The 26,272-nt window shown below is 54.1% G+C and overlaps 1 protein-coding gene across 2 annotated transcripts; it reads left to right on the top strand.

The window, feature by feature from the left end:
• The first annotated feature begins 5,726 nt into the window (after positions 1 to 5,726).
• Positions 5,727 to 26,272, top strand: LOC144949828 (actin-binding protein WASF3-like). 2 transcript variants are annotated; one of them, XM_078879774.1, is made up of 9 exons: positions 5,727 to 5,884; positions 10,962 to 11,101; positions 12,550 to 12,684; positions 13,379 to 13,532; positions 15,723 to 15,840; positions 20,616 to 20,749; positions 22,276 to 22,431; positions 24,138 to 24,727; positions 26,018 to 26,272. In XM_078879774.1, exons 2-9 carry the CDS (start codon positions 10,969 to 10,971, stop codon positions 26,176 to 26,178), a joined length of 1,581 nt encoding a protein of 526 aa, XP_078735900.1. In that variant the 5' UTR covers positions 5,727 to 5,884; positions 10,962 to 10,968; the 3' UTR covers positions 26,179 to 26,272. The 2 variants fall into 2 exon arrangements, with proteins under 2 accessions (XP_078735900.1, XP_078735901.1); XM_078879775.1 differs by having other exon boundaries at positions 5,727 to 5,880.

The raw sequence follows: 26,272 nt of genomic DNA on the forward strand, positions 1-26,272 counted from the left end.
GTGTGGGTGTGGGGTGGGTGTTGTTTATGATGATGTTGTTTATGATGATGATGTTGTTTATGATGATGTTGATGATGTTGTTGTTTGTGATGATGATGATGTTGATGATAATGATGGCGATGTAACGGCGGCACTCACCGTAGCTGGTGAACGTCCTCCGCTGCTGCTCGAACATGAAGTCGCTGAAGTGAGCCGCCTCCGTGAAGCCAGCCAGCGAGTTCCTCTCGGCCGCCATCTGCTTGGTGCGGAACGGGTTGACGGGGCCCACCTACACAGGGCACACACACACACAGATATACACACAGATATACACACACATACAGACACACAGACACAGAGACACACATACAGACACGCACACACAGACACACACATACAGACACACACACAGACATACAGACACACACACACAGATATACAGATATACCAACACAGACATACACACACACACACACAGACACACACACACAGACATACAGACACACACACAGACACACACAGACATACAGATATACCAACACAGACATACACACACACAGACACACACACACATACACAGACACACAGAGACACACACAAACAGACACAGACATACACACAGAGACACACACACAGACACACACACATACAGACATACACAGACACACACAGATACACAGAGACACACAGAGACACAGACATACACAGAGACACATACAGACACAGACACAGAGACACACACACACAGACATACACAGAGACACAGACAGACAGAGACACACACACAAAGACACTCGGACACACACGGAGACACTCACACAGATTGATTGGAGCCATCTGACCTTAGTGCGTTCACGACCTATGCACATGCACGTACGCTGAACTTCTTTCGCACCGTACGTAGCCAACCGTGATAATCTGTGGGTCTCTGTGGGTGTCTCTATGGGTGTCTCTGTGGGTCTGGGTGTCTGTGGGTGTCTGTGGGTCTCTGTGTGTGTCTCTATGGGTCTGGGTGTCTGTGGGTCTCTGTGGGTGTCTCTGTGGGTGTCTCTGTGGGTCTGGGTGTCTGTGGGTGTCTGTGGGTCTCTGTGTGTGTCTCTATGGGTCTGGGTGTCTGTGGGTCTCTGTGGGTGTCTCTGTGGGTCTGGGTCTAAATGGGTCTGGGTTGTCTGTGGGTCTCTGTGGGTGCCTCTATGGGTCTGAGTGTCTGAGGGGTCTCTGTGGGTCTCTGTGTGAGTCTCTGTGGGTCTGGGTGTCTATGGGTCTCTGTGGGTGTCCCTGTGGGTCTCTGTGGGTGTCTCAATGGGTCTGGGTGTCTATGGGTCTCTGTGGGTGTCTCTGAGGGTCTCTGTGGGTGTCTCTGTGGGTCCTGGGTGTCTGTGGGTCTCTGGATCTCTAGGGGTCTGGGTGTCTGTGAGTCTCTGTGGGTGTCTCTGTGGGTGTCTCTATGGGTCTGGGTGTCTGTGGGTCTCTGTGGGTGTCTCTGTGGGTCTGGGTGTCTGTGGGTCTCTGTGGGTGTCTCTGTGGGTCTGGGTGTCTCTATGGGTCTCTGTGGTGTGTCTCTATGAGTCTCTGTGGGTGTCTCTATGGGTCTGGGTGTCTGTGGGTCTCTGTGGGTGTCTCTGTGGGTCTGGGTGTCTCTGTGGGTCTCTGTGGGTGTCTCTATGGGTCTCTGTGGGTGTCCTCTATGGGGTCTGGGGTGTCTGTGAGTCTCTGTGGGTGTCTCTGTGGCTGTCTCTATGGGTGTCTCTATGGGTCTGGGTGTCTGTGGGTCTCTGTTGGTGTCTTTGTGGGTCCGGGTATCTGTGGGTCTCTGTGGGTGTCTGTGGGTCTCTGTGGTGTGTCTCTATGGGTCTCTGTGGTGTGTCTCTGTGGGTCTGGGTGTCTGTGAGTCTCTGTGGGTGTCTCTGTGGCTGTCTCTATGGGTGTCTCTATGGGTCTGGGTGTCTGTGGGTCTCTGTGGGTGTCTCTGTGGGTCAACCCCGAGGGGGAGGGGGGGGGGGGGTGGTGGTGGGGTGATGGTGGTGGTGGTGATCGTGGTGGTGGTGGTGGGGGTGGTGGTGGTGGTGGTGATGGTGGTGGTGGTGGTGCTGGTGGTGGTGGTGGTGATGGTGGTGGTGGTGGGGGTGTGGTGGTGGTGGTGATGGTGGTGGGGGTGGTGGTGGTGGTGGTGGTGATGGTGATGGTGGTGATGGTGGTGGTGGTGATGGTGGTGGTGGGGGTGGTGGTGGTGATGGTGGTGGTGATGGTGGTGGTGGTGGTGGCGGTGGTGGTGGCGGTGGTGGTGGCGGGTGGTGATGGCGGTGGTGATGGTGGTGGTGGTGGTGGTGGCGGTGGTGGCGGTGGTGATGGTGGTGGTGATGGTGGTGGTGGTTTGCGTTGCGAGCGAGGGGTTACCTCCGGAGCGAACAGCGTTTCGTACGTGGGGTTGAACGTCACTTCCCGGCAGCTCGGGTCCAAGTGCTTGCCGGTCTCCACCTCTTCCTGGAGCAGCAGCAGAAACAGCAACAGCAGCAACAGCAGCAACAGCAGCAACAGCAGCAACAGCAGCAACAGCAGCAACAGCAGCAACAGCAGCAACAGCAGCAACAGCAGCAACAGCAGCAACAGCAGCAACAGCAGCAACAGCAGCAACAGCAGCAACAGCAGCAACAGCAGCAACAGCAGCAACAGCAGCAACAGCAGCAACAGCAGCAACAGCAGCAACAGCAGCAGCAGGGTCGTCGTCGTCATCATGATCAACATCATCATCATTCACAATAACAACAGCAGCATCTTGAATAGTAACATCATCATCATGATCATCATCATCATTATTCACAACAGCAGCAGCAACAACATCTTGAACAGTAACAGCGTCATCATGATCAACATCATCATTCACAATAACAACAACAGCATCATCATCATTCACAATAACAACAGCATCATGATCAACATGAGAGGGGGGGGGGCGGCGCTGCGCTAACCGCTGCACCACCGCTCCCTTCACAGCCCCCCCCCCCCCACGTGACCGGCCGCGTCGGCCTATGCGCGCTACCAAATCTAGACAGGTGCGCGCCGCGCTCTTCGCGAGAGGGGGGGGGAGAGACATTTTTTGTTCCCGTTTCAATCGGAGACCTTCGTGGCGACTTCTGGCGCCGCGTTCAGGACGAGCGCCATCGTCTTCTGCTGCTGCTGAGGAGGAGGCCGCGGCTTGAGGTGGAGCGGGAGAAGCTCCTCGGCGCCATCGTCCGCGTCGTCGCTCTCGTCGCTCCCTCCCTCGTACGCGACGAGCGATGAAACGGCCGCCATCGCGATAACGGAAGTGACGAAGTTGGGTGGGGTGGGGGAAAGGAAGTGACGTGAGTGGGCCCCCGCCGTGTTGGTAAGGGAGAGCAGTGTGGGCTGTGGGGGGGGAGGGGCGCCATGTTGGTAAGGGAGGGTTGTGGGGGAGGGCGCCATGTTGGTAAGGGAGAGCGGTGTGTGCTGTGGGGGTGGGGGGCGCCATGTTGGTAAGGGAGAGCGGTGTGGGCTGTGAGGTGGGGCGCCATGTTGGTAAGGGAGAGCGGTGTGTGCTGTGGGGGGGGGAGGGCGCCATGTTGGTAAGGGAGAGCTGTGGGGGAGGGCGCCATGTTGGTAAGGGAGAGCTGTGTGCTGTGGGGGGAGGGGCGTCATGTTGGTAAGGAAGAGTTGTGGGGGATGGCGCCATGTTGGTAAGGGAGAGCGGTGTGGGCTGTGGGGGAGGGCGCCATGTTGGTAAGGTTTCAGTTTAATTTATTAGGTATAGCCCTGTGAGCCATGCGGCTTTTTACTCGGGTGCAACAAAACAAAAACATGAACAAGAAACATCTTAAAGTGACTACACGCGACGCCATGTTTGTACGGGAACAGTGTGGGGAAGGGGCGCCATGTTTGTAAGGGAGCGGTGAGTGTAGTGGGGGGAAGACTCCATATTGGTAAGGATGTGGAGCGCCATGTTGGTAAGGGATTGGTGTGGGGGGGGGGGGTGGACGCCATGTTGGTAAGGGAGCGGCATGGGGGGTGTGGACGCCATGTTGGTAAGGGAGCGGCATGGGGGAAGGTGGACGCCATGTTGGTAAGGGAGCGGTGTGCATGGAGGGGGGTGCAGGGCGCCATATTTGTAAGGGCTACCGTGACGTCACTACAGAATCTGAATTTATTCAGAACTGGACGAATCCGATGATCTATGAAGCTCTTTATCACACACACGCGTCATTGGTATGGAGCATTACGTTTCCACGTTGGGACGCCGTATTTGGTAAGGAATCTACGTGGTAACTTATAGGGTGACTATGTACATGCTAATCTTAAACAATAGCGTGTATCATTTGCCAACAATTAAAAAAAATTGATTCTTATTTTTCATCAGGGCCCTATGGTATTTAAAAGTGCAATTTTCAACTCTTATTTTCGCATTCTGACTCGATTCAGGTGCTATGAAGAAGGGCTCCTTATAACTCATCGGATTCCTCCAGTAGAAATAAGTTTGTATTATTAAGGCCACACACACACAACTATTACTATTAACGAGTGTAAAGTCACGTAGATGAAAAATAAAAAGAATAATAGATTATAAAATAAAAAAATAATAAAATTAAAATTTATTAAATCACGACGTTTCGGAGGCAACACAAGCTTCCGTGATCAGGTGGAACAGCCAAAACAAAATTCTACAAACGTCGTGATTTTTATTTATTTTCATTTCATTATTTTTTTTTCATCTACGTGACTTTACCGAAAGAACCAAAGAGCAGAATTGACGAGTGTGTTTAAGTCGTGTTGCTGTTGTTCGTTATTAATTAGAGTTGTAGTTTTTTTTTACCAGGAGAATTTAAATCAACTTTAAATGTGATGGCATTTGCAGGGACAACTCCTCTATTTCCTGGATGGGACTACTTCCCCCCCCCCGCCGCGCGGATGTACACATCCATAACAGCCCCCACCCCCCATCACGATCCAATGGCAATCCTCACATCCCGAATCGCATCACTCACGCCGCTCCACGCCCCCGCGGCGCTTCACCCGCGGAGGGATACCACCGACAACACCCACCCCCCATCCACAATGCGAATCGGATGCTAATCTTGGTTCTTTCGGTAAATGTTAGATTTGAAGTTTCGGTAAAGTCACGGAGATATAAAACAAAATAATAATAAATTAAATAACTAATTATTTGAAAATAATAGAAGCAAAAAAACACTAAAAACACTCAAATAAAATAAAAAATAATCAATGTATTATTTATATTTTCTATTACTTAACATTTTTTAAATATATTTTTATTATATTCTCGGCTCTTTTGGTAGATAAGTTCCTTATTTTCTATTAATTATTATTTTAAATTTTATTTTAGTATTTTTATTGTATTCTTGAATCTTTCGGTAAAGTCACGTAGAAGAGAAATAATAAAATAATAAAAATATATAAAACAATACAATTCTCACGACGTTTCGATCGCAACACAAGCAATCGTCATCAGGTGTGAAAACCACAGCAAAAATTTGTATTTAAAAAAAACTATTTGAATCCTTGCAGTCACGAAAGCTTTAAATCGAAATTTATTTTCATCGTGTTTATTTTTGGCTTTTATTATTTTTAACCTTTCTCCGTGAATTTTACCGAAAGTCCCAAGTCACCGACATTTTAAAGTAAAAAAATGCGAATCTGATGATAATTATTATAAGGAAGAGGAAGAAGAAAGTAGTCCCGGCAATAATTAAATTAATAAATAACCGCCCCAGACCTGAGGGGGGTGTTAGTAGCTAATGCCGCGAAAACCTCGAAGCAATTGACAAATAATCTCGCAAAAAGTTTAGTTTTTTCTCGCAACGAACGGAATCGCGACGGCACCTGTGGACTTTACCTCGTAAAGCGAACTTTGGGAAAGTCTGCGCCGAGGCAGGTAATTGTAAAGCCTTAAGGGAGGGGAACGGAGGCGGTTGTCGGTCTTTTACCCCTCTTGCCTGACCGGTGGCCAAGGCTTTTATCCGTCGGGCACGAAGGCCGCGACGGGGTTCGGGGCGGGGTTGGTGGGGCCTGTGGCCGTGTCAAGCTCGCTCGCGCGCGTCCTTAAGAAGTGTTTGCAAATCTTTCTTTCTTTCGTTAAAGTCACGGAGGTGTGAAATAAAGTGATTTGTTTAAAATAAAGTTATTTATTTTCTACCTACGCGACTTTACCGAAAGATACAAAGGGTAAGGATTCAAATCGAAGTGTTTGCAAGTTCAATAGACACCGATTTTAGTTTTTGTTGTTTTAGTTTAATCGTCTTAACGTGTTTTGTTAAATGTTTTGAGGTAAGAAAGTTTTGTTTTATTGTTATTTCACGGGGGGGGGGGCATTTTTATTTTTTTTAACCGACAGAAAATTTCAACTTTTTCTTACTTCCTCAGTTTTGTTGTTGATTAATCGAAACTTCTCGACGTTTCGGGCAATGCCCCTACCTCTCTTGAGGGTGGACACCCTCTCTGCTCCCCCCTCGCGCGGTTTCGATCTCCGGGAGCGCCACGGCATCGCAGCTGTCAAAGCCCCACAGCCGTTTCAATGCGGGCAGATCTAGACAACAATAATCACCTTAATATGTGTGTCTGTGTTTATCTCCATTGCGATGGGACACTGCTACACTATACACTGCTACACTATACACTACACTACTATACACTACACTATACACTACACTATACACTACACAGTACACTACACTGTACAGTACACTACACTATACACTACACTGTACACTACACTACTATACACTACACTACATTATACACTACACTATACACTAGTATACTACACTGTACACTACACTATACACTGCATTATACACTACATTATACAATACACTACTATACACTACACTATACACTACTACTATACACTACACTATACAATACACTACACTATACACCATTACACTATACACCACTACACTACACACTATACACTACACTACACACTATACACTACACACTATACACTACACACTATACACGACACTATACACTACACACTATACACGACACTACACACTATACACTACACGATACACTACACTATACACCACTACTATACACTACACTATACACTACACACTACACTATACACTACACTATACACTACACTACTATACACTACACTATACACTACACTATACCCCATACATGTCAACCCACACAGTTTACCCCGTATTCTTGTGCAGGGAAATTGAGTTTTCAGGTCCATACGGCGTTACAGACGTTTCAATACGGCACAATAATAATAATGTTGTTGTCTACGTGTTTGTGTTTATCTCCTTGCGATGGGACTTTGTAGAATGGACGTTGAGATGTATGAGGGGCACGGGGTGACCAGCAAGGCCTGAATTGGTCTGTAATTAGCTAGGGCGCTGATAAGGGGTTGACAGGTATGTAGTGGTGAGTGTAGTAGTGGTGAGTGTACTATTGGTGAGTGTTCTAGTGAATGGTGTAGTGGTGAGTGTACTATTGGTGAGTGTAGTAGTGAATGGTGTAGTGGTGAGTGTAGTAGTGGTGAGTGTAGTAGTGGTGAGTGTAGTAGTGAATGGTGTAGTGGTGAGTGTAGTAGTGGTGAGTGTAGTAGTGGTGAGTGTAGTAGTGGTGAGTGTAGTAGTGAATGGTGTAGTGGTGAGTGTACTAGTGGTGAGTGTAGTAGTGGTGAGTGGTGTTGTGGTGAGTGTACTAGTGGTGAGTGTACTAGTGGTGAGTAGTAGTGGTGAGTGGTGTTGTGGTGAGTGTACTAGTACGCCACTCATCACTCACCACTCGCTCTCAATCACCACTCACTTACCACTCACTCACACCACCCACTCGCTCTCACTCACCACTCGCTCTCACTCACCACTCGCTCACACCACTCACCACTCACGCCACTCACCACTTGCTCTCACTCACCGCTTGCTCTCACTCACCGCTCGCTGTCACTCACCGCTCGCTCACACCACTCACACCACTCACCACTCACACCACTCACCACTCACGCCACTCACCGCTCGCTCTCACTCACCACTCGCTGTCACTCACCGCTCGCTCACCACTCACTCACTCACCACTCACTCGCCACTCACCACCCACTCGCTCTCACTCACCACTCGTTAACCACTCACTCACGTCACTCACCACTCACTCACCGCTCACGTGACTCACTCGCCACTCGCTCCCACTCACCACTCACTCACCGCTTGCTCTCATTCACCGCTCGCTCTCACTCACCACTCGTTCTCGGGTGGGTGAGTGGCTGGGTGGGTGGGTGAGTGGCTGGGTGGGTGGTGGGTGAGTGGCTGGGTGGGTGGTGGGTGAGTGGCTGGGTGGGTGGTGGGTGAGTGGCTGGGTGGGTGGTAGGTGAGTGGCTGGGTGGCTGGCTGGCTTTGGCTGGGTGGCTGGCTGGGTGGGTGGGTGGCTGGCTGGGTGGGTGGCTGGGTGGCTGGCTGGCTGGGTGGGTGGCTGGCTGGGTGGGTGGCTGGCTGGGTGGGTGGCTGGGTGGGTGGGTGGCTGGGTGGGTGGCTGGCTGGGTGGGTGGTGCGTGGCCGGGTGGCCGTGCCGAGGTTAGACTCTCGTGTCGAAACCGATCCGTAGTTTTGTTCCTTCTCTTGAAGCGACGCTGCTCGATTTGTGCGCGTCCGGCGGGCGCGCCCTGCGGCTGATGGGACGAGCGAGAATTTGCCGTGGCGTTCTAAACGTGGCGAGAAGGACGGATTGTGTGAAGGGAGGAGATGCCCGCTTCTTTACTTTTTCCCCGTGAGGGCGGTTGGTTGTCTTGTCGGCACTTCGCGAGCTCCGCCGCCGCGGCGACGCTCCGGGTCAGTGAACCGAAGCGGGAACGAAAACCGCTTCGAGGACACGGAAAGAGGAAGACACGCCGCACGCTTGGGGGCATCGGTTCGCACGGTCGGCCACGTACGCCGCGAAATAAGTCAACGTACATACATGAGGCGGGGGGGGGGGGAGATGTTAACTACCTCGCCTGGTGTGCAGGAGGTCGTGGGTTCGATCCAGACTCCTGATGATGCCTGCTGCTGTAGATTTGGAGTTTGCGTCTCTCTCTGTCATCATCATCACGGTGGCTAGGAGATGTTAACTACCTCACCTGGTACGCAGGAGGTCGTGGATTCGATCCCGACCCTGACGACGCCTGCTGCTGTAGATTTGGAGTCTGTGTCTCTCTCTCATCATAATCACGGTGGCTAGGAGATGTTGACTACCTCGCCTGGTGTGCAGGAAGTCGTGAGTTCGATCCCGACTCCTGACGCCCGCTGCTGTATATTTGGAGTTTGCGTTTCTCTCTGTCATCATCATCACGGTGGCTAGGAGATGTTAACTACCTCGCCCGGTACATAGGAGGTCGTGGGTTCGATCCCGACCCTGACGATGCCCGCTGCTGTATATTTAGAGTCTGCGTCTCTCTCTGTCATCATCACGGTGGCTAGGAGATGTTAATTACCTCGCCTGGTATGCAGGAGGTCGTGGGTTCGATCCCGACTCCTGACGCCTGCTGTTATAGATTTAGAGTCTGCGTGTCTCTCTCTGTCATCATCATCATCATGGTGGCTAGGAGATGTTGACTACCTCGCCTGGTGTGCAGGAGGTCGTGGGTTCGACCCTGACGACGCCTGCTGCTGTAGATTTGGAGTCTGCGTCTCTCTCTCTCTCTCCCCATGGTCACGTGGATTTTTCTTTTTCTCGCCTCCACGTTTAGAATCGACGTCGCCACGCGGTTTAGACTATTTACCTGCTGCTGCTGCTGTAAATGTCCCACTGATGATGATGCCACTTCGTTGAGCTCATAATTTTTTTGGGCCAGCTTGCTTCTTAGAAAGAGCTACAAATCTCGGTGGCCCCGACCAGCTCAAATAAAGATAGTTTTAGTTTGCATCGGACCTGCCTCGCGCCATACGTAGCCAACCGCGTGCACGGGATTTGGTCTTTGTGTTTAATTACCTGTGTGTACACACACACACAGTGCGGTATCGTGGGATGCTGTTGCCATTGACGCTGCCGCTGTGCAAAATCAAAAGTGGTATCGATAATATTAAAGGCTAATCCCATATCTGCATTTCCCATAAATATGCTAAATTCCTATTGATATGCAAATTCCTTTGTCAAGGCGCTCTTCCCCCCTCCAACCCAGCTTAAATATACGCTGCCAAGCCTGGTGGTGTTTCATTCAGACGCTGTCTTTCCGACAGACCTGGTCTTCACCTGAGGACGGCTGCTTGCGTTGTGGCCGAAACGTCGTGAGAATTGTATTTTATAATGTTTTGTTTTTATTATTGTATTATTTCCCTTCTACGTGGTGACTTTAGCGAAAGAACCAAGAAGATGAATTCCTGCAGTCACGAAAGCTTTAAATCGAAAAATAAGAATATTATATTATTATATTATTAAAATATATTATTTTATTATATAAGATTATTATTTTAAATTATACTATTTTATTATGTTTTATTTGTATTACTTTATTATTTCCCTTCTACGTGACTTTGCAGGGATTCATCTTCTTGGTTCTTTCGGTAAAGTCACGTAGAAGGGAAAAAATCAAATAATACAAATAAAACATAATAAAATAGTATGTTTTTTATTAAAACATAATACAATTTTATTATTTTTTAATAAAAACATATTTTTTAATTATGTTTTATTATTTTATTATTTCCCTTCTACGTGACTTTGCAGGGATTCATCTTCTTGGTTCTTTCGGTAAAGTCACGTAGAAGGGAAAAAATAAAATAATAAAAATAAAACATCATAAAATAGTATGTGTGGGTGAGCGTGTGTGTGTGTGGGTGTAATAAAAAACATAATATTATTTTTTTTTATTTTTTATTTTATTATTTCCCTTCTACATGGTGACTTTACCGAAAGAACCAAGAAGATGAATCCCTGCAGTCACGAAAGCTTTACATCGAAAATTAAAGGCTTACACGGGTGACCTTTGTGCGTTGCGTGTGCGTTGCGTGTGTGTGTGTTAGGTGCACGATGCCTCTGGTGAAGCGCAGCATCGAGCCCGTGTATCTGTGCCGCCGGGCGCTGCCACCCAGCGTCAAGAACGAGCTCGAGTGCGTCACCAACGTCACCCTCTCGGACATCATCCGGCAGCTCGGCAGCCTCAGTGAGGGCCCCACACACGGTCAACCACACACACGCCCACACACACACGCCCACACAACAACTGCCATTCGCCACTAAGTGGCGGTGACGTCACCACGACGCTTGTGCCAGGCCATGTGCACCTTGAGGCTACCACGTGAAGTGTCGAACGCCCGCTGGCAGGAGGTCACGGGACAGACCCAGCAGGTGCCACGGGTCGACTGACCGAGATGACCGAGATGACTGGCTGATGCACCACCTGTGTCCCCTACTGTACCAACTTGCTGTGCTTTAACCACCCGGCGCTCCGCTCGTTGTTGTGAGCATCGCTCACACACACACCCACACACGCTCACCCACACATGCTCGCCTCCACATGCTCGCCCCCCCCACACGCCCACACACGCTCACCCACACACACCCACACACCACACACGCTCACCCACACACACCCACGCACACAGCAAGACGGATGTCAAACCCCCCCCCCCCCGTGATGCCTGTGTTGAGGCCAGGGTCTCAGTGGTCAGTGGTTCAGTGTCTCCATGTCTCCATGTGTCTCTGTCTCCTTGGTCTCTTCATGTCACGTGTCTCCGTGTGTGTCCCCGTGTGTCTCCCCGTGTGTCTCCCCCGTGTCTCTCCCCGTGTGTCTTCGTGTGTCTCCTCGTGTGTGTCCCCATGTGTTTCTCTCCGTGTGTCTCCCCGTGTGTCTCCCCGTGTGGTTCCCCGTGTGTCTCCCCGTGTGTCTCCCCGTGTCTCTCCGTGTGTCTCTCCGTGTGTCTCCCCGCATGTCTCCCCGTGTGTGTCTCCGTGTGTCTCTCTCCGTGTGTCTCCCCGTGTCTCACCCCGTGTGTGTCTCTCCGTGTGTCTCCCCCCGTGTGTCTCCCCGTGTCTCCCCGTGTCTCTCCGTGTGTCTCTCCGTGTGTCTCCCCGTGTGTCTCCCCGTCTGTCTCTCTCCGTGTGTCTCTCTCCGTGTGTCTCTCCGTGTGTCTCCGCGTGTGTCTCTCCGCGTGTGTCTCCCCGTGTGTGTCCCCGTGTGTCTCTCTCCGTGTGTCTCCCCGTGTGTCTCTCTCCGTGTGTCTCCCCGTGTGTCTCTCTCCGTGTGTCCCCGTGTGTCTCCCCGTGTGTCTCCCCGTGTCTCACCCCGTGTGTGTCTCTCCGTGTGTGTCCCCATGTGTTTCCCCGTGTCTCTCCCCGTGTCTCTCCCCGTGTCTCTCCCCGTGTGTGTCTCCCCGTGTGTGTCTCCCCGTGTGTGTCTCCCCGTGTGTGTCTCCCCGTGTGTGTCTCCGTGTGTCTCTCTCCGTGTGTCTCCCCGTGTCTCACCCCGCGTGTGTCTCCCCGTGTCTCTCCCCGTGTGTCTCTCCCCGTGTGTCTCTCCGCGTGTGTCTCCCCGTGTCTCACCCCGCGTGTCTCGCCCCGTGTGTGTCTCCCCGTGTCTCACCCCGTGTGTGTGTCTCCCCGCGTGTCCAGGCAAGCATGCGGAGGATGTGTTTGGGGAGCTCATCCGGGAGACGAGTGGCTTCTGCCTCCGCTCCATCGCCCTGCAGGACCGGATCGACCGCCTCTCCCTGCGCGTCACCTCCCTCGACTCCAGCGTCGAGGAGGGTGAGGCCCCTCGCTCGCTCACCGCTCGCTCACCACTTGCTCACCGCTCGCTCACCGCTCGCTCACTCACCACACTCTCAATTACCACTCGATTTCTATTCACTCAAGCCACTCATCACTCACCACTCACTCTCACTCGCTCTCACTCACCACTCACTCACCACTTGCTCTCACTCACCACTCGCTCACTCAACGCTCGCTCACCACTCACGCGACTCACCACTCGCTCTCACTCACCGCTCGCTCACACCACTCACCACTTGCTCACCACTCACTCACCACTCGCTCACCACTCGCTCACCACTCACCACTCACTCACATCACTCACCACTCGCTCACACCACTCACCACTCACGCCACTCACCACTCGCTCTCACTCACCACTTGCTCTCACTCACCACTCGCTCACCACTCGCTCTCACTCACCACTCGCTCACCACTCACTCACACCACTCACCACTCGTTATCACTTACCGCTCGCTCTCACTCACCGCTTGCTGTCACTCACCGCTCGCTCACCACTAACTCACCACTCACTCGCCACTCACCACCCATTCGCTCTCACTCACCTCTCGCTCACCACTCACTCACTCACCACTCACTCGCCACTCACCGCTCGCTCTCACTTACCACTCACACTCACTCACCACTCCCTCTCACTCACTTGTGTCCGTGTGTGTGTATGCGTGTGCAGTCTCCCTGCAGGACATCAACCTCACCAAGGCGTTCCACAGCTCCACGGTGCAGGACCAGCAGGTGGTGTCACGCGACAGCTTCCCACTGCCGCTTCGAGACACCTACAACCACAGTGACAAGCCTCCTCCACTCTCCATCCTGTCCCCCTACCGGTGAGCCACTCACCCAGTCACTCACCCAGTCACTCATCCAGCCACTCACCCAGCCACTCACCCAGTCGCTCACCCAGTCACTCACACAGTCACTCACACAGTCACTCACCCAGCCACTCACCCAGTCACTCACCCTGCCACTCACCCAGCCACTCACCCGGCCACTCACTCAGCCACTCACCCAGTCACTCACCCACTCACTCACCCAGTCGCTCACCCAGCCGCTCACCCAGCCACTCACCCAGCCACTCGCCCAGCCACTCACTCAGCCACTCAGCCAGCCACTCACCCAGTCTCTCACCCAGTCGCTCACCCAGTCGCTCACCCAGCCACTCAGCCAGCCACTCACCCAGTCACTCACCCAATCACTCACCCGGCCACTCACCCGGCCACTCATCCAGCCACTCACCCAGCCACTCACCCAGCCACTCACCCAGTCGCTCACACAGCCACTCACCCAGCCACTCACCCAGCCACTCACCCAGTCACTCACCCAGTCGCTCACACAGTCGCTCACCCAGTCGCTCACCCAGCCACTCACTCAGCCACTCACTCAGCCACTCACCCAGCCACTCACCCAGCCACTCACCCAGTCGCTCACCCAGTCGCTCACCCAGCCGCTCACCCAGCCACTCACTCAGCCATTCACCCAGCCACTCACCCAGTCATTCACCCAGTCGCTCACCCAGTCGCTCACCCAGCCACTCACCCAGCCACTCAGCCAGCCACTCACCCAGTCACTCACCCAGTCGCTCACCCAGCCACTCACCCAGTCGCTCACCCAGCCACTCACCCAGTCACTCACCCAGCCACTCACCCAGCCACTCACCCAGCCACTCAGCCAGCCACTCACCCAGCCACTCGCCCAGCCACTCGCCCAGCCACTCACCCAGCCACTCACCCAGCCACTCACCCAGCCACTCATCCAGCCACTCACCCAGCCACTCATCCAGCCACTCACCCAGCCACTCACCCAGCCACTCACCCAGCCACTCACTCAGCCACTCACCCAGCCACTCACCCAGCCACTCACTCAGCCACTCACCTAGCCACTCACCCAGCCACTCACCCAGCCACTCACCCAGCCACTCACCCAGCCACTCACCCAGCCACTCACCCAGCCACTCACTCAGCCACTCACCCAGCCACTCACCCAGCCACTCACCCAGCCACTCACCCAGCCACTCACCCAGCCACTCACCCAGCCACTCACCCAGCCACTCACCGGTCCTGGGCCTCCCCTAGGTCGACTCAGCCACAAGTGAGTGCCTGGTCTGGAGTGTGAACATCTCCCCGAGTGAGACAAAGGCTTCCGGGCGTGGCACAGTTCATCCCACGCCCTCGTGTGCCGTTCCAGCCTTCATGGGTGCCCCTTGCTAACAGCACTTGTCCCCACAGCCTCTTGAGGCTATACGGGACATCTTTGTCTTGGTAGTGATAATGTTGTTGGTGGTGGTGGTGGTGGCGGCGATGATGGTGGTGACGGTGGTGATGTTGGTGATGGTGGTGACGGTGGTGATGTTGGTGATGTTGGTGATGGTGGTGATGGTGGTGGTGATGGTGACGATGAGGGTGATGGTGATGTTGGTGGTGATGGTGCTGATGGTAATGACGATGTTGACGACGACGATGGTGGTGACGGTGATGGTGGTGACGGTGGTGGTGATGGTGATGTTGGTGATGTGTAGTGACGATGGTAATGACGATGATGGTGGTGGTGGTGATGGTGGTGATGTGTAGTGACGATGATGGTGGTGGTGGTGATGGTGGTGGTGATGGTGGCGATGTGTAGTGACGATGGCAAGGACGATGATGGTGGTGATGTGTAGTGACGATGGTGGTGATGGTGGCAATGGTGGTGGTGACGATGATGGTGGTGATGGTGGCCATGTGTAGTGACGATGGCAAGGACGATGATGATGGTGGTGATGGTGATAGTGGTGATGGTGGTGATGGTGATGGTGATCGTGATGGTGGCGATGGTGATGGTGGCGATGTGTAGTGACGATGGCAAGGACGATGATGGTGGTGATGGCGATGATGATGTTGGTGATGGTGGTGATGTGTAGTGACGATGGTAATGACGATGGTAATGACGATGGTAATGACGATGATGGTGGTGATGGTGGTGATGGTGGTGATGGTGGTGGTGGTGGTGATGGTGGTGATGGTGGTGATGGCGATGTGTAGTGACGATGGCAAGGACGGGTTGAAGTTCTACACGGACCCCTCCTACTTCTTCGACCTCTGGAAGGAGAAGATGCTGCAGGACACGGAGGACAAACGCAAGGAGAAGAGACGGCAGAAGGTCCATCAGCACCATCACCAACATCAGCACCACCATCACCACCATCATCACCAACATCGCCAACATCGCCATCACCACCATCAGCACCATCGGCACCATCAGCACTATCACCATCATTGCCAACATCGCCAACATCACCACCATCAGCACCAACATCAACATCACCACCATCACCGCAATCAGCACCATCAGCACCATCGCCAACATCGCCAACATCAACATCAGCACCATCACCAACATCAGCACCATCAACACCATCACCGCCAACATCACCAACATCAGCAACATCATCACCAACATCATTAACATCAGCACCATCAGCACCATCACCACCAACATCACCAACATCAACATCATCATCAACATCACCACAATCAGCACCATCAGCACCATCACCGCCAACATCACCAACATCACCAACATCACCAACATCATCAACATCACCACCATCAACACCATCACCGCCAACATCACCAACATCAGCACCATCACCAACATCACCATCAACACCATCAACACCATCACCGCCAACATCACCATCATCACCAGCATCAACATCAGCACCATCAGCACCATCACCACCAACATCACCAACATCAACATCATCATCAACATCACCACCATCACCACAATCAGCACCATCAGCACCATCACCGCCAACATCACCAACATCACCAACATCAACATCACCACCATCACCGCAATCAGCACCATCAGCACCATCAGCACCATCAGCACCATCACCACCAACATCAACATCATCACCAACATCATCAGCATCAGCACCATCAGCACCATCACCAACATCACCACCAACATCAACATCATCACCAACATCATCAACATCACCACCATCGGCACCATCATCAACATCACCATCAGCACCATCACCACCATCACCAACATCACCATCATCACCATCAGCACCATCACCACCATCACCACCATCAGCACCATCAGCAACATCACCATCAGCACCATCACCACCATCACCACCATCACCACCATCACCACCATCACCACCATCAGCAACATCACCAACAACATCACCACCGACATCGCCAACATCACCAACATCAACATTATCACCAACATCATCAACATCAGCACCATCAGCACCATCAGTACCATCACCACCATCATCAACATCACCACCATCACCACCATCAGCACCATCACCACCAACATCACCAACATCAACATTATCACCAACATCAGCACCATCAGTACCATCACCACCATCATCAACATCACCACCATCACCACCATCGGCACCATCATCAACATCACCAACATCACCACCATCAGCACCATCACCACCATCACCACCAACATCACCAACATCACCACCATCAGCATAATCACCAACATCATCAACATCACCAACATCGCCATCATCACCACCATCGGCACCATCGGCACCATCACCATCAGCACCATCACCAGCATCACCACCATCACCATCACCAGCATCACCACCATCACCACCATCACCAACATCAGCACCATCACCAACATCACCACACCACTAACACCACTACCACCACTACCACCACCACCACCACCACTACCACCACCACTACCACCACCACTCACACCACACCACTACCACCACACCACTAACACCACCACACCACCACCACTACCACCACACCACTAACACCACCACCACTACCAACACCACTGCCACCACCACTACCACCACCACACCACTAACGTGCGTATGCTACACACCACCACTCCCCCCCCCCCCACCTTACCCGGCACTGTAGAAGCGTCCTGAGGAGCGCACCGTGCCTTCGACGGTTCGGCCCCCTCGCGATCGCCGCAAGGAGTGGGAGCTCCTGGCCAAGGGGAAGGAGTTTGCCGTGGAGGGGGGGGGGCGCCGGCGGGGGGGGGGGGGCTCCTTCCCCTGGCCCCCCCCTCGTGGGGGAGGGGTGGAGCCAACCATTTTCGCAGATCTGGCTCGCACACGTCCGAGACTAGGTTACTGCCGATAGCTTCGTCGGGGCGGCGGTGGGGGAGCGGTGGGGGGGGGGCAGAGAGAGAGAGGAGGAGAGGGTGTGAATGTGCGTGCGTGTGTGTGTGTGGCGTAACAACGCGTGTGTGTGGCGTACCAACGCGTGTGTGTGTGTGCGTGTGTTAGATGGTGGGCCCGTTTGTGTTCTCTGGCGTGTGCCTTGCGTACGTGTGCAACGTGTAGCATAGAGAGAGGCAGTCGGTCTAGGCAGAGACTTGTAGACTCGCACGGAGACCCATAGACTCGCATAGAGACCCGTAGACTCACACAGAGACCCATAGACTCACGCAGAGACCCACAGACTCACACAGAGACCCATAGACTCACACACAGACCCATAGACTTGCACGGAAACCCATAGACTCACGCAGAGACCCACAGACTCACACAGAGACCCATAGACTCACACGGAGACCCATAGACTCACACACAGACCCATAGACTCACACGGAAACCCATAGACTCACGCAGAGACCCATAGACTCACGCAGAGACCCATAGACCCATAGACTCACGCAGAGACCCACAGACTCGCACAGAGACCCACAGACTCACGCAGAGACCCACAGACTCGCACATAGACCAGAAGAATAAGACTCAAAGATTCGGTTAGACACACGGACTCGCGTAGAGAAACCCGTGCATGTGCGCACAAAATCCAACGTGGGTTTCCGTAGAGGCTCAACATCTCGTGGCGACACGCAGTCAAACTCTGGGGCAGTTCGTCACCTCTTGTGATCACCCCCCACCCCCCCCCCCCTTTCACGGCATCTCCAGTTACCAGGGTTGTCTACATCGGCGCCTCTAAAGAAGTTCAGCGTAGATCCATGCGCACAGACATCCTGGGGCTCCTGCCGGCCGATGTCTTGCACCCCCGCGGCATCATCTACATCACCCCCCCTCCCACCCCCCTCTTCTCCACAGGCCTGTGTACAGGTGCTGCTGCTGGTGGTGGTGGTGGTGCTGGTGGTGGTGATGGTGCTCAATCCTAACCTCTCTCTCTGTCTCTCTGTCTGTCCGACCGACTCTGGCGAATTCGTTCCTCGATTTCTGGCCGTGGCACCAATCCGGTTGTTGCGTGAACCAGGCGTCGCCCGCGCAGTGACAGCGTCTTGGGCGGCCGCTGGGATGCGACGGACTTTTAAATCTCGATTGAAAACTCGCCTTGTTTGGAACTGCTTGTTTGTTTAGTTGAACACGTAGGCAGGCTAAATTTCGATGTAAAGCTTTCGTGACTGCAGGGATTCATCTTCTTGGTTCTTTCGGTAAAGTCACCACGTAGAAGGGAAGTAATAAAATAATAGAAATATAACATAATGAAATAATTCTCACGACGTTTCGGCCACAACGCAAGCAGCCATCTTCAGGTGAAGAACAGGTCTGTCGGGAAGACAGCGTCTGAATGGGTCTGAATGAGACGCTGTCTCCCCGACAGACCTGGTCTTCACCTGAGGACGGCTGCTTGCGTTGTGGCCGAAACGTCGTGAGAATTGTATTTTATTGTGTTTTATTTTTATTATTTTATTATTTCCCTTCTACGTGACTTTACCGAAAGAACCAAGAAGACACAGCAGGCTTTCGCCAAACAGCACCATTAGATCGCGTAGATATATTAATGTGTCATATTTTTTATTCTTTCGGTAAAGTCATCACGTAGAAGGGAAATAATAAAATAATAAATATATAACCGTTAAATTTCTCACGACGTTTCGATTGCAACACAAGCAGCAATCGTCATCAGGTGCGAAAACCACAGCAAGAAAATGTACGTGGGTTAGATCGCGTAAATGACGATTGCTTGTGTTGCAATCGAAACGTCGTGAAAATTTGATCGTTTTATTTTTATTATTTTATTATTTCCCTTCTACGTGGTGACTTTACCGAAAGAAACAAGAATATGAATTCATGCAGTCACGAAAGCTTCAAATCTAGAAACGGATTGTAAATGTTGTTGTGGCCTTGGCTCTTCAACACACAAGCGGTTAGTGCTGTCCTAGTAACGCGCCGATTGTGAATGTACGCAGCCAACCACAACAATCTAAACGCACCAAGCAGTTCTAACGGAATGAGTTAATCGATCGCGACTATTTAAAAGTGCCGTCCTCATATCGGTTGGGGGTGGCGGTCCACGTCCCAAGCGGATTTGCCGACGTGCGGTCCTGGTTTGCGTTGGTGGTGGTCGTTCGTTTGATTCTGGTGGTGTGAGGTTCTAATGAGGTGGGTGCTGGTGGCGGTGTCTGTCACTCTGTCGTCTCTCTCTCTCCCCCTCCTCCTCATCATCATCATCGTGCCCCTACCGCTTTATCGCTGGCCGCTCGCTTTCCACGCTCGTGTGTGGATCCATCGCAAAAACCTTCGCCTGATCTTAACCCCCCTCCACCTCGTGTCGGCTTCGACCCCCATGAATCCTCCGCCTTGGGCTTTTTATCTCTGAACCTTTAAACGCTGAACCTTGACTAACAACAACAAAAAAACGCTGAGACCGTTTTTGAAAACGCTCTTAATCCCGCGAACTTTGAACTCCAAACCTCTTAACCCCTGCCGCGTGACCTCTAACCTCTGACCTCTCCTCTCCTCACCCACCCCCCCCCACATCTCACGCCACCGCCTTAACGGAACGACGCTAACCAACAACCGCTACTCCCCCGCTTGGCTGCCCCCCCCCCCAAACAACAACAACAACTACACAATGGGGGAGCCGCCCCCCATCCCACCCTACCCTACCCCTTGCCCCCTCCCCCCTCCCCAATTGCAGAAAGACCGTGGGAAAGTGGGGGGCAACCGAGACATTCGTAATGTGCGCAAGGCCAAAAACCGCCGCCAGGACTGGGAGCGCCTCAAAATGGGGAAGGAGTTCATAGCGGACAGCAAACTGCTGCTGCTGCAGGGGTCTGTGGGGGGGGGGGAGTGAGAGAGAGTGGGGGGGGGGAGTGGGGGGGTGTGAGTAGGGGGGAGTGTGAGAGTAGGGGAGAGTGGGGGGGTAGTGTGAGAGAGTGGGGGGGCAGTGGGGGGGGGGGGGAGTTTGAGAGTGGGGGGGGTGTGAGAGAGTGGGGGGGGAGTGGGGGGGTGGAGTGTGAGAGGTGGGGGGGGAGTGAGAGAGTGTGGGGGGGGGGGGGAGAGAGTGGGGGGGAGTGTGAGAGAGTGGGGGTGGGGAGAGTGGGGTGGCAGGGGGAGTGGGGGGTGTGTGAGAGAGTGGGGGGGAGTGGTGGGGTGGAGTGTGAGAGGTGGGGGGGGGAGTGAGAGAGTGGGGGGGGGGAGTGGGGGGGAGTGAGAGTGTGGGAGTTGGGGGGGGGAGTGGGGGGGAGTGAGAGTGGGAGGTGGGGGGGGGAGTGGTGGGGTGGAGTGTGAGAGGTGGGGGGGGGAGTGAGAGAGTGTGGGGGGGGGGAGAGAGTGGGGGGGGGAGTGTGGGTGGAGTGTGAGAGAGTGGGGGGGGGTGGGGGAGAGTGGGGGGGGGAGTGGTGGGGTGGAGTGGGGGGTGAGTCAGAGAGTGTGGGGGGTGGGGGGGGGAGAGTGGGGGGGGGTGTGGGGGAGAGGGGGGGGAGTGGGGGTGGAGTGTGAGAGTGGGGGGGGAGAGTGAGAGTGGGGGGGAGTGGAGGGGTGAGAGAGAATATTGTAAGCCCCATGTGTGTGTGTACACTGTGTGTGTTTACACTGTGTGTGTACACTGTGTGTGTGTACACTGGGTGTGCACTGTGTGTGTGTACACTGTGTGTGTGTACACTGTGTGTGTGTACACTGTGTGTACATTGTGTGTGGGTATGTACACTGTGTGTACATTGTGTGTGTGTGTACACTGTGTGTACATTGTGTGTGTGTGTGTGTACACTGTGTGTGTACACTGTGTGTGTGTGTGTACACTGTGTGTACATTGTGTGTGTACACTGTGTGTACATTGTGTGTGTGTGTGTACACTGTGTGTACATTGTGTGTGTGTGTGTACACTGTGTGTACATTTTGTGTGTACACTGTGTACATTGTGTGTGTACACTGTGTGTACATTGTGTGTGTACACTGTGTGTACATTGTGTGTGTACACTGTGTGTACATTGTGTGTGTACACTGTGTGTACATTGTGTGTGTACACTGTGTGCACATTGTGTGTGTACACTGTGTGCACATTGTGTGTGTACACTGTGTGCACTGTGTGTGTGTGTACAGTGTGTGTGTGCACTGTGTGTGTGTAGTAGTATTGTGTGCACTGTGTGTGTGTGTACACTGTGTGTTTGTGTGTGTACACTGTGTGTGTGTGTACACTGTGTGTGTGTGTGTGTACACTGTGTGTGTGTGTGTGTACACTGTGTGTGTGTGTGTGTACACTGTGTGTGTGTGTGTGTACACTGTGTGTGTGTGTGTACACTGTGTGTGTAGTAGTATTGTGTACACTGTGTGTGTGTGCACTGTGTCTGCGTGTACAGCTCTGGGACCAGTGAGCCAACGACTTCTCCCGTACCTCCATCCATGGCACCGCCCCCTCCGCCCCTGGACGGCCAATCGGCTTACAGCTCGCCCGGGTATGGGCACGGCCAGGCCTTCAACGGGGACCTGCCGCCCCCACCCCCAGCGGATTATAGGTAACGTGTGTGTCTGTGTGTGTGTTGGTCTGTGTGTGTGTGTCTGTGTGTGTGTCTGTGTGTGTGTGTGTCTGTGTGTCTGTGTGTGTGTGTCTGTCTGTCTGTCTGTGTGTGTCTGTCTGTGTGTGTGTGTGTCTGTGTGTGTGTGTGTGTCTGTATCATCTTCGCCGGTTGGAAACATTTAGGCTGGCCTGCCTACAATCCATCCTAGGTTTAACGAGGCTGGATTGTGTGAGGAGCTCACAAATCCTTTAAAGATCTGGACAAGGTCCCATTGGTGAACTCCTCCGGTAGGCAAGGCTGCGTTGGCTGGGTCGTTTAGCCCGCATGCCCAGCCACCGCATGCCTAAACAGCTTTTGTTCGGCCGGATCGAGGGGGCTAAACGGGCGCGGCACGGGCTAGAGAAGAGATGGAGTGATGTGGTACAGGAGGACGTGGAGCTGAGTGGACTTGCCGATGACTGGTACCAGCGGTGTCAAGATCGGCCTCTGTGGAGGAGGCTCGTGAAGGACGCTACTGGGCAGTTGGAGGCAGTTGCCCTCCAGCAACAACGGAGGGCGGAGGAGCGACGCTCACAACAACGAGCGGAGCGCCGGGTGGCTAAAGCACAGCAAGTTGGCACAGTAGGGGGCACAGGTGGTGCATCAGCCAGTCATCTCAGTCATATCAGTCAGTCGACCCGTGGCACCTGGGTCTACCCCGTGACCTCCTGCCAGCGGGCGTTCGACACTTCACGTGGCCTCAAGGTGCACATGGCCTGGCACAAACGTCGTGGTGACGTCACCGCCACTTAGTGGCGAATGGCGGTTGTTGTTGTGTGTAGTGTAGTGTATAGAGTGTAGTGTAGTGTGTAGTGTAGTATAGTGCAGTGTATAGTAGTGTAGTGTATAGTGGTGTAGTGTATAGTGGTGTAGTGTAATATAGTGTAGTGTATAGTGTAATTTACTACTTCAGCCCACCGGCGTGTTGGAGAGTCAATCCGCAACATTTACAAGTTGAGTAGTACGACGTTTCGCCGGTCATTACAACCAGCATCACCGGGCGATTTGCAAGAATAACCCTCGCGATCAAAACCAAAAACCTTTATTGTGAACCTTGTTTACGAGGATTCATGTCACTGCATTAACCACAATGCTTGCGGTCAAAATGCAAACGTAAAACACACTCTGATAATATGATGATGGCATTGACCTTGAAACTGATTGGTCCACACCAGAGACAGCTTTCTTTTGAGCTGCTGCTGTTGCTGCTGCTGCTGTTGCTGCTGCTGCTGTTGTTGCTGCTGCTGCTGTTGCTGCTGCTGCTGCTGTTGCTGCTGCTGCTGTTGTTGTTGTTGCTGCTGCTGCTGTTGCTGCTGCTGTTGTTGCTGTTGCTGCTGCTGTTGCTGCTGCTGCTGCTGTTGCTGCTGCTGTTGCTGCTGCTGTTGCTGCTGCTGCTGTTGTTGCTGCTACTGCTGTTGCTGCTGTTGCTGCTACTGCTGTTGCTGCTGCTGCTGCTGTTGCTGCTGCTGTTGTTGCTACTGCTGTTGCTGCTACTGCTGTTGCTGCTGTTGTTGCTGCTATTGCTGCTGTTGCTGCTGCTGCTGTTGATGCTGCTGCTGTTGCTGCTGCTGCTGTTGCTGCTGCTGTTGCTGCTGCTGTCAGCCACCAGCCGACGTCTCCGTTGACCCCACACCCATCTCCCCACCTCCCTCCCTCCCCCACAGCACGGCGGACTCCCACCCCAGCCCTCTGCACCCTCCCACCTCCTCCCCCTTCCCGCCCTCCGTCCCTCCGCCCCCTCCGCCCATGTCCTGGAGCTCTCCCGGCGGTGGAGCGGGAGGGGGAGGGGCCCAGGCGACCCCCCCTCCCCCGCCCCCACCCCCTCCCCCGCCCCCACCCCCCGGACTTTTCGGACACCCGGCTGTCATCGCGGCGGGGTCCACCGCGCAGTCGGGGGTCTTCGGTGCCCCCCCCATCGGCGGGGGCCACTCGCTGCTGTTGCCGCCAGCACCGCCGCCACCTCCACCACCGCTGCCTCCGCCTCTCCCGGTGGGTGGCGGTGGTGGTGGTGGTGGCTATGGTGGTTTTGGTGGCTTTGGCGGCGGTGGTGCCGCACCACCACCGCCGCCGCCGCCACCGCCGCCGCCGATGATGACGTCGGCCATGGACGGGGCATACGGCAGCCGCATGGCGGTGGGGCCTCCGGTTGCTCCGCCGTTGCCGCCGGCGACGTGCGCCGCGGGGGTTGCGGTGGAGGGAGCGGCAAGCGAGGAGGGCAGTGCACGCAGCGACCTGCTGGACGCCATCAGACGCGGTAACGCCGCTGCTACTACCCACTACCCACTACTCACCACCCAGTACTACTACCACCCACTACACCTACTACCCACCACTACCGCCACCCACTACCACTACTCACTTCACCCACCACTCCCACTACCCACCACCACCACTCCCAACCACTCACCCACTCACCCACCCACCCACTACACCCACCACTATCGCCACCACTACCGCCACCACCACCCACCACCCACCACCCACTACCACCACCACCCACTACCACCCACTACTCACTACACCCACCACTCCCACTACACCCACTACACCCACCACTGCCCACCACCCACCCACTACCGCCACCACCCACCCACCACCCACTACTCACTACACCCACCACTGCCCACCACCACCCACCCACTACCACCACCACCCACCCACTACCACCACCCACCCACTACCACCACCCACTACCGCCACCACCCACCACCACCCACTACCACTACTCACTTCACCCACCACTCCCACTACCCACCACCACCCACCCACTACCACCCACCACCACTATCCACTACACCCACCACCGCCCACCACCCACCCACTACCGCCACCACCCACCCACTACCACTACCGCCACCACCCACCACCACCCACTACCACCCACTACCACTACTCACTACACCCACCACTCCCACTACCCACCACCACCCACCCACTACCACCCACCACCACCCACCCACTACCGCCACCACCCACCCACCACCGTTACCACTACCCACTACCGCCACCCACTACCACTACTGCCACCACCCACCCACCACCCACCCACCACCACTACCCACCACCACCCACCCACTACCACTACTACACCCACCACTCCCACTACACCCACCACCACCACTACCCACCACCACCCACCCACTACCACACCACCCACCACCACCACTACCACCATCACCCACCACCCACTACCACCGCCACCACCCACCCACCAGCACCACCCACCTCCACCTACCTCCACCTGCTGTAGGAGGGAGTGAGATGGGACAGATGGAGATTAGTCCACACTCTCTGCTGTAGGAGGGAGTGAGATGGGACAGGTGGGGATTAGTCCACACACTCACAGTTTCCATATCTACAGCAGCAGGCATCGTCAGGGTCGGGATGGAACCCACGACCTCCTGCACACCAGGCGAGGTAGTCAACATCTCCTAGAACAACTGCGCGTGTCCCCCTGCCCTGCTGCCCCTTCGCTCGCTCACGCCCTGCCCTGCCCTGCCCTGCTGCCCCTCACCCCCCCCCCCACCCCCCCCACCCCCCCCAGGCATCCAGCTGAAGAAGGGTCAGGACAAGGCCGACCAGGACGCCAAGCGGCAGGCCGCGGGGAACGACGTCGCCGCCATCTTGTCGCGCCGCGTCGCTGTCGAGTACAGCGACTCTGACTCAGACACGTCGGAGTTCGGCGACGGAGACTGGTCCGACTGAGACGAGTGGAGAGAGAGAGACACGGGGAGAGAGACACGGGGTGAGACACGGGGGTAGAGAGACGCGGGGAGAGAGACACGGGGAGAGACACGGG

This window comes from Lampetra fluviatilis, chromosome 55 (assembly GCF_964198595.1).
Source record: "Lampetra fluviatilis chromosome 55, kcLamFluv1.1, whole genome shotgun sequence".
Classification (NCBI taxonomy): Eukaryota; Metazoa; Chordata; class Hyperoartia; order Petromyzontiformes; family Petromyzontidae; genus Lampetra; species Lampetra fluviatilis.

Excerpts from the sequence above, each read along its gene's own strand:
- LOC144949828 (XM_078879774.1), top strand. The coding sequence starts at position 10,969 with ATGCCTCTGGTGAAGCGCAGCATCGAGCCCGTGTATCTGTGCCGCCGG. Across the intron at positions 13,533-15,722 it reads TCCATCCTGTCCCCCTACCG|TGACGATGGCAAGGACGGGT; the intron begins GTGAGCCACTCA and ends GGCGATGTGTAG. Across the intron at positions 20,750-22,275 it reads AAACTGCTGCTGCTGCAGGG|CTCTGGGACCAGTGAGCCAA; the intron begins GTCTGTGGGGGG and ends CTGCGTGTACAG.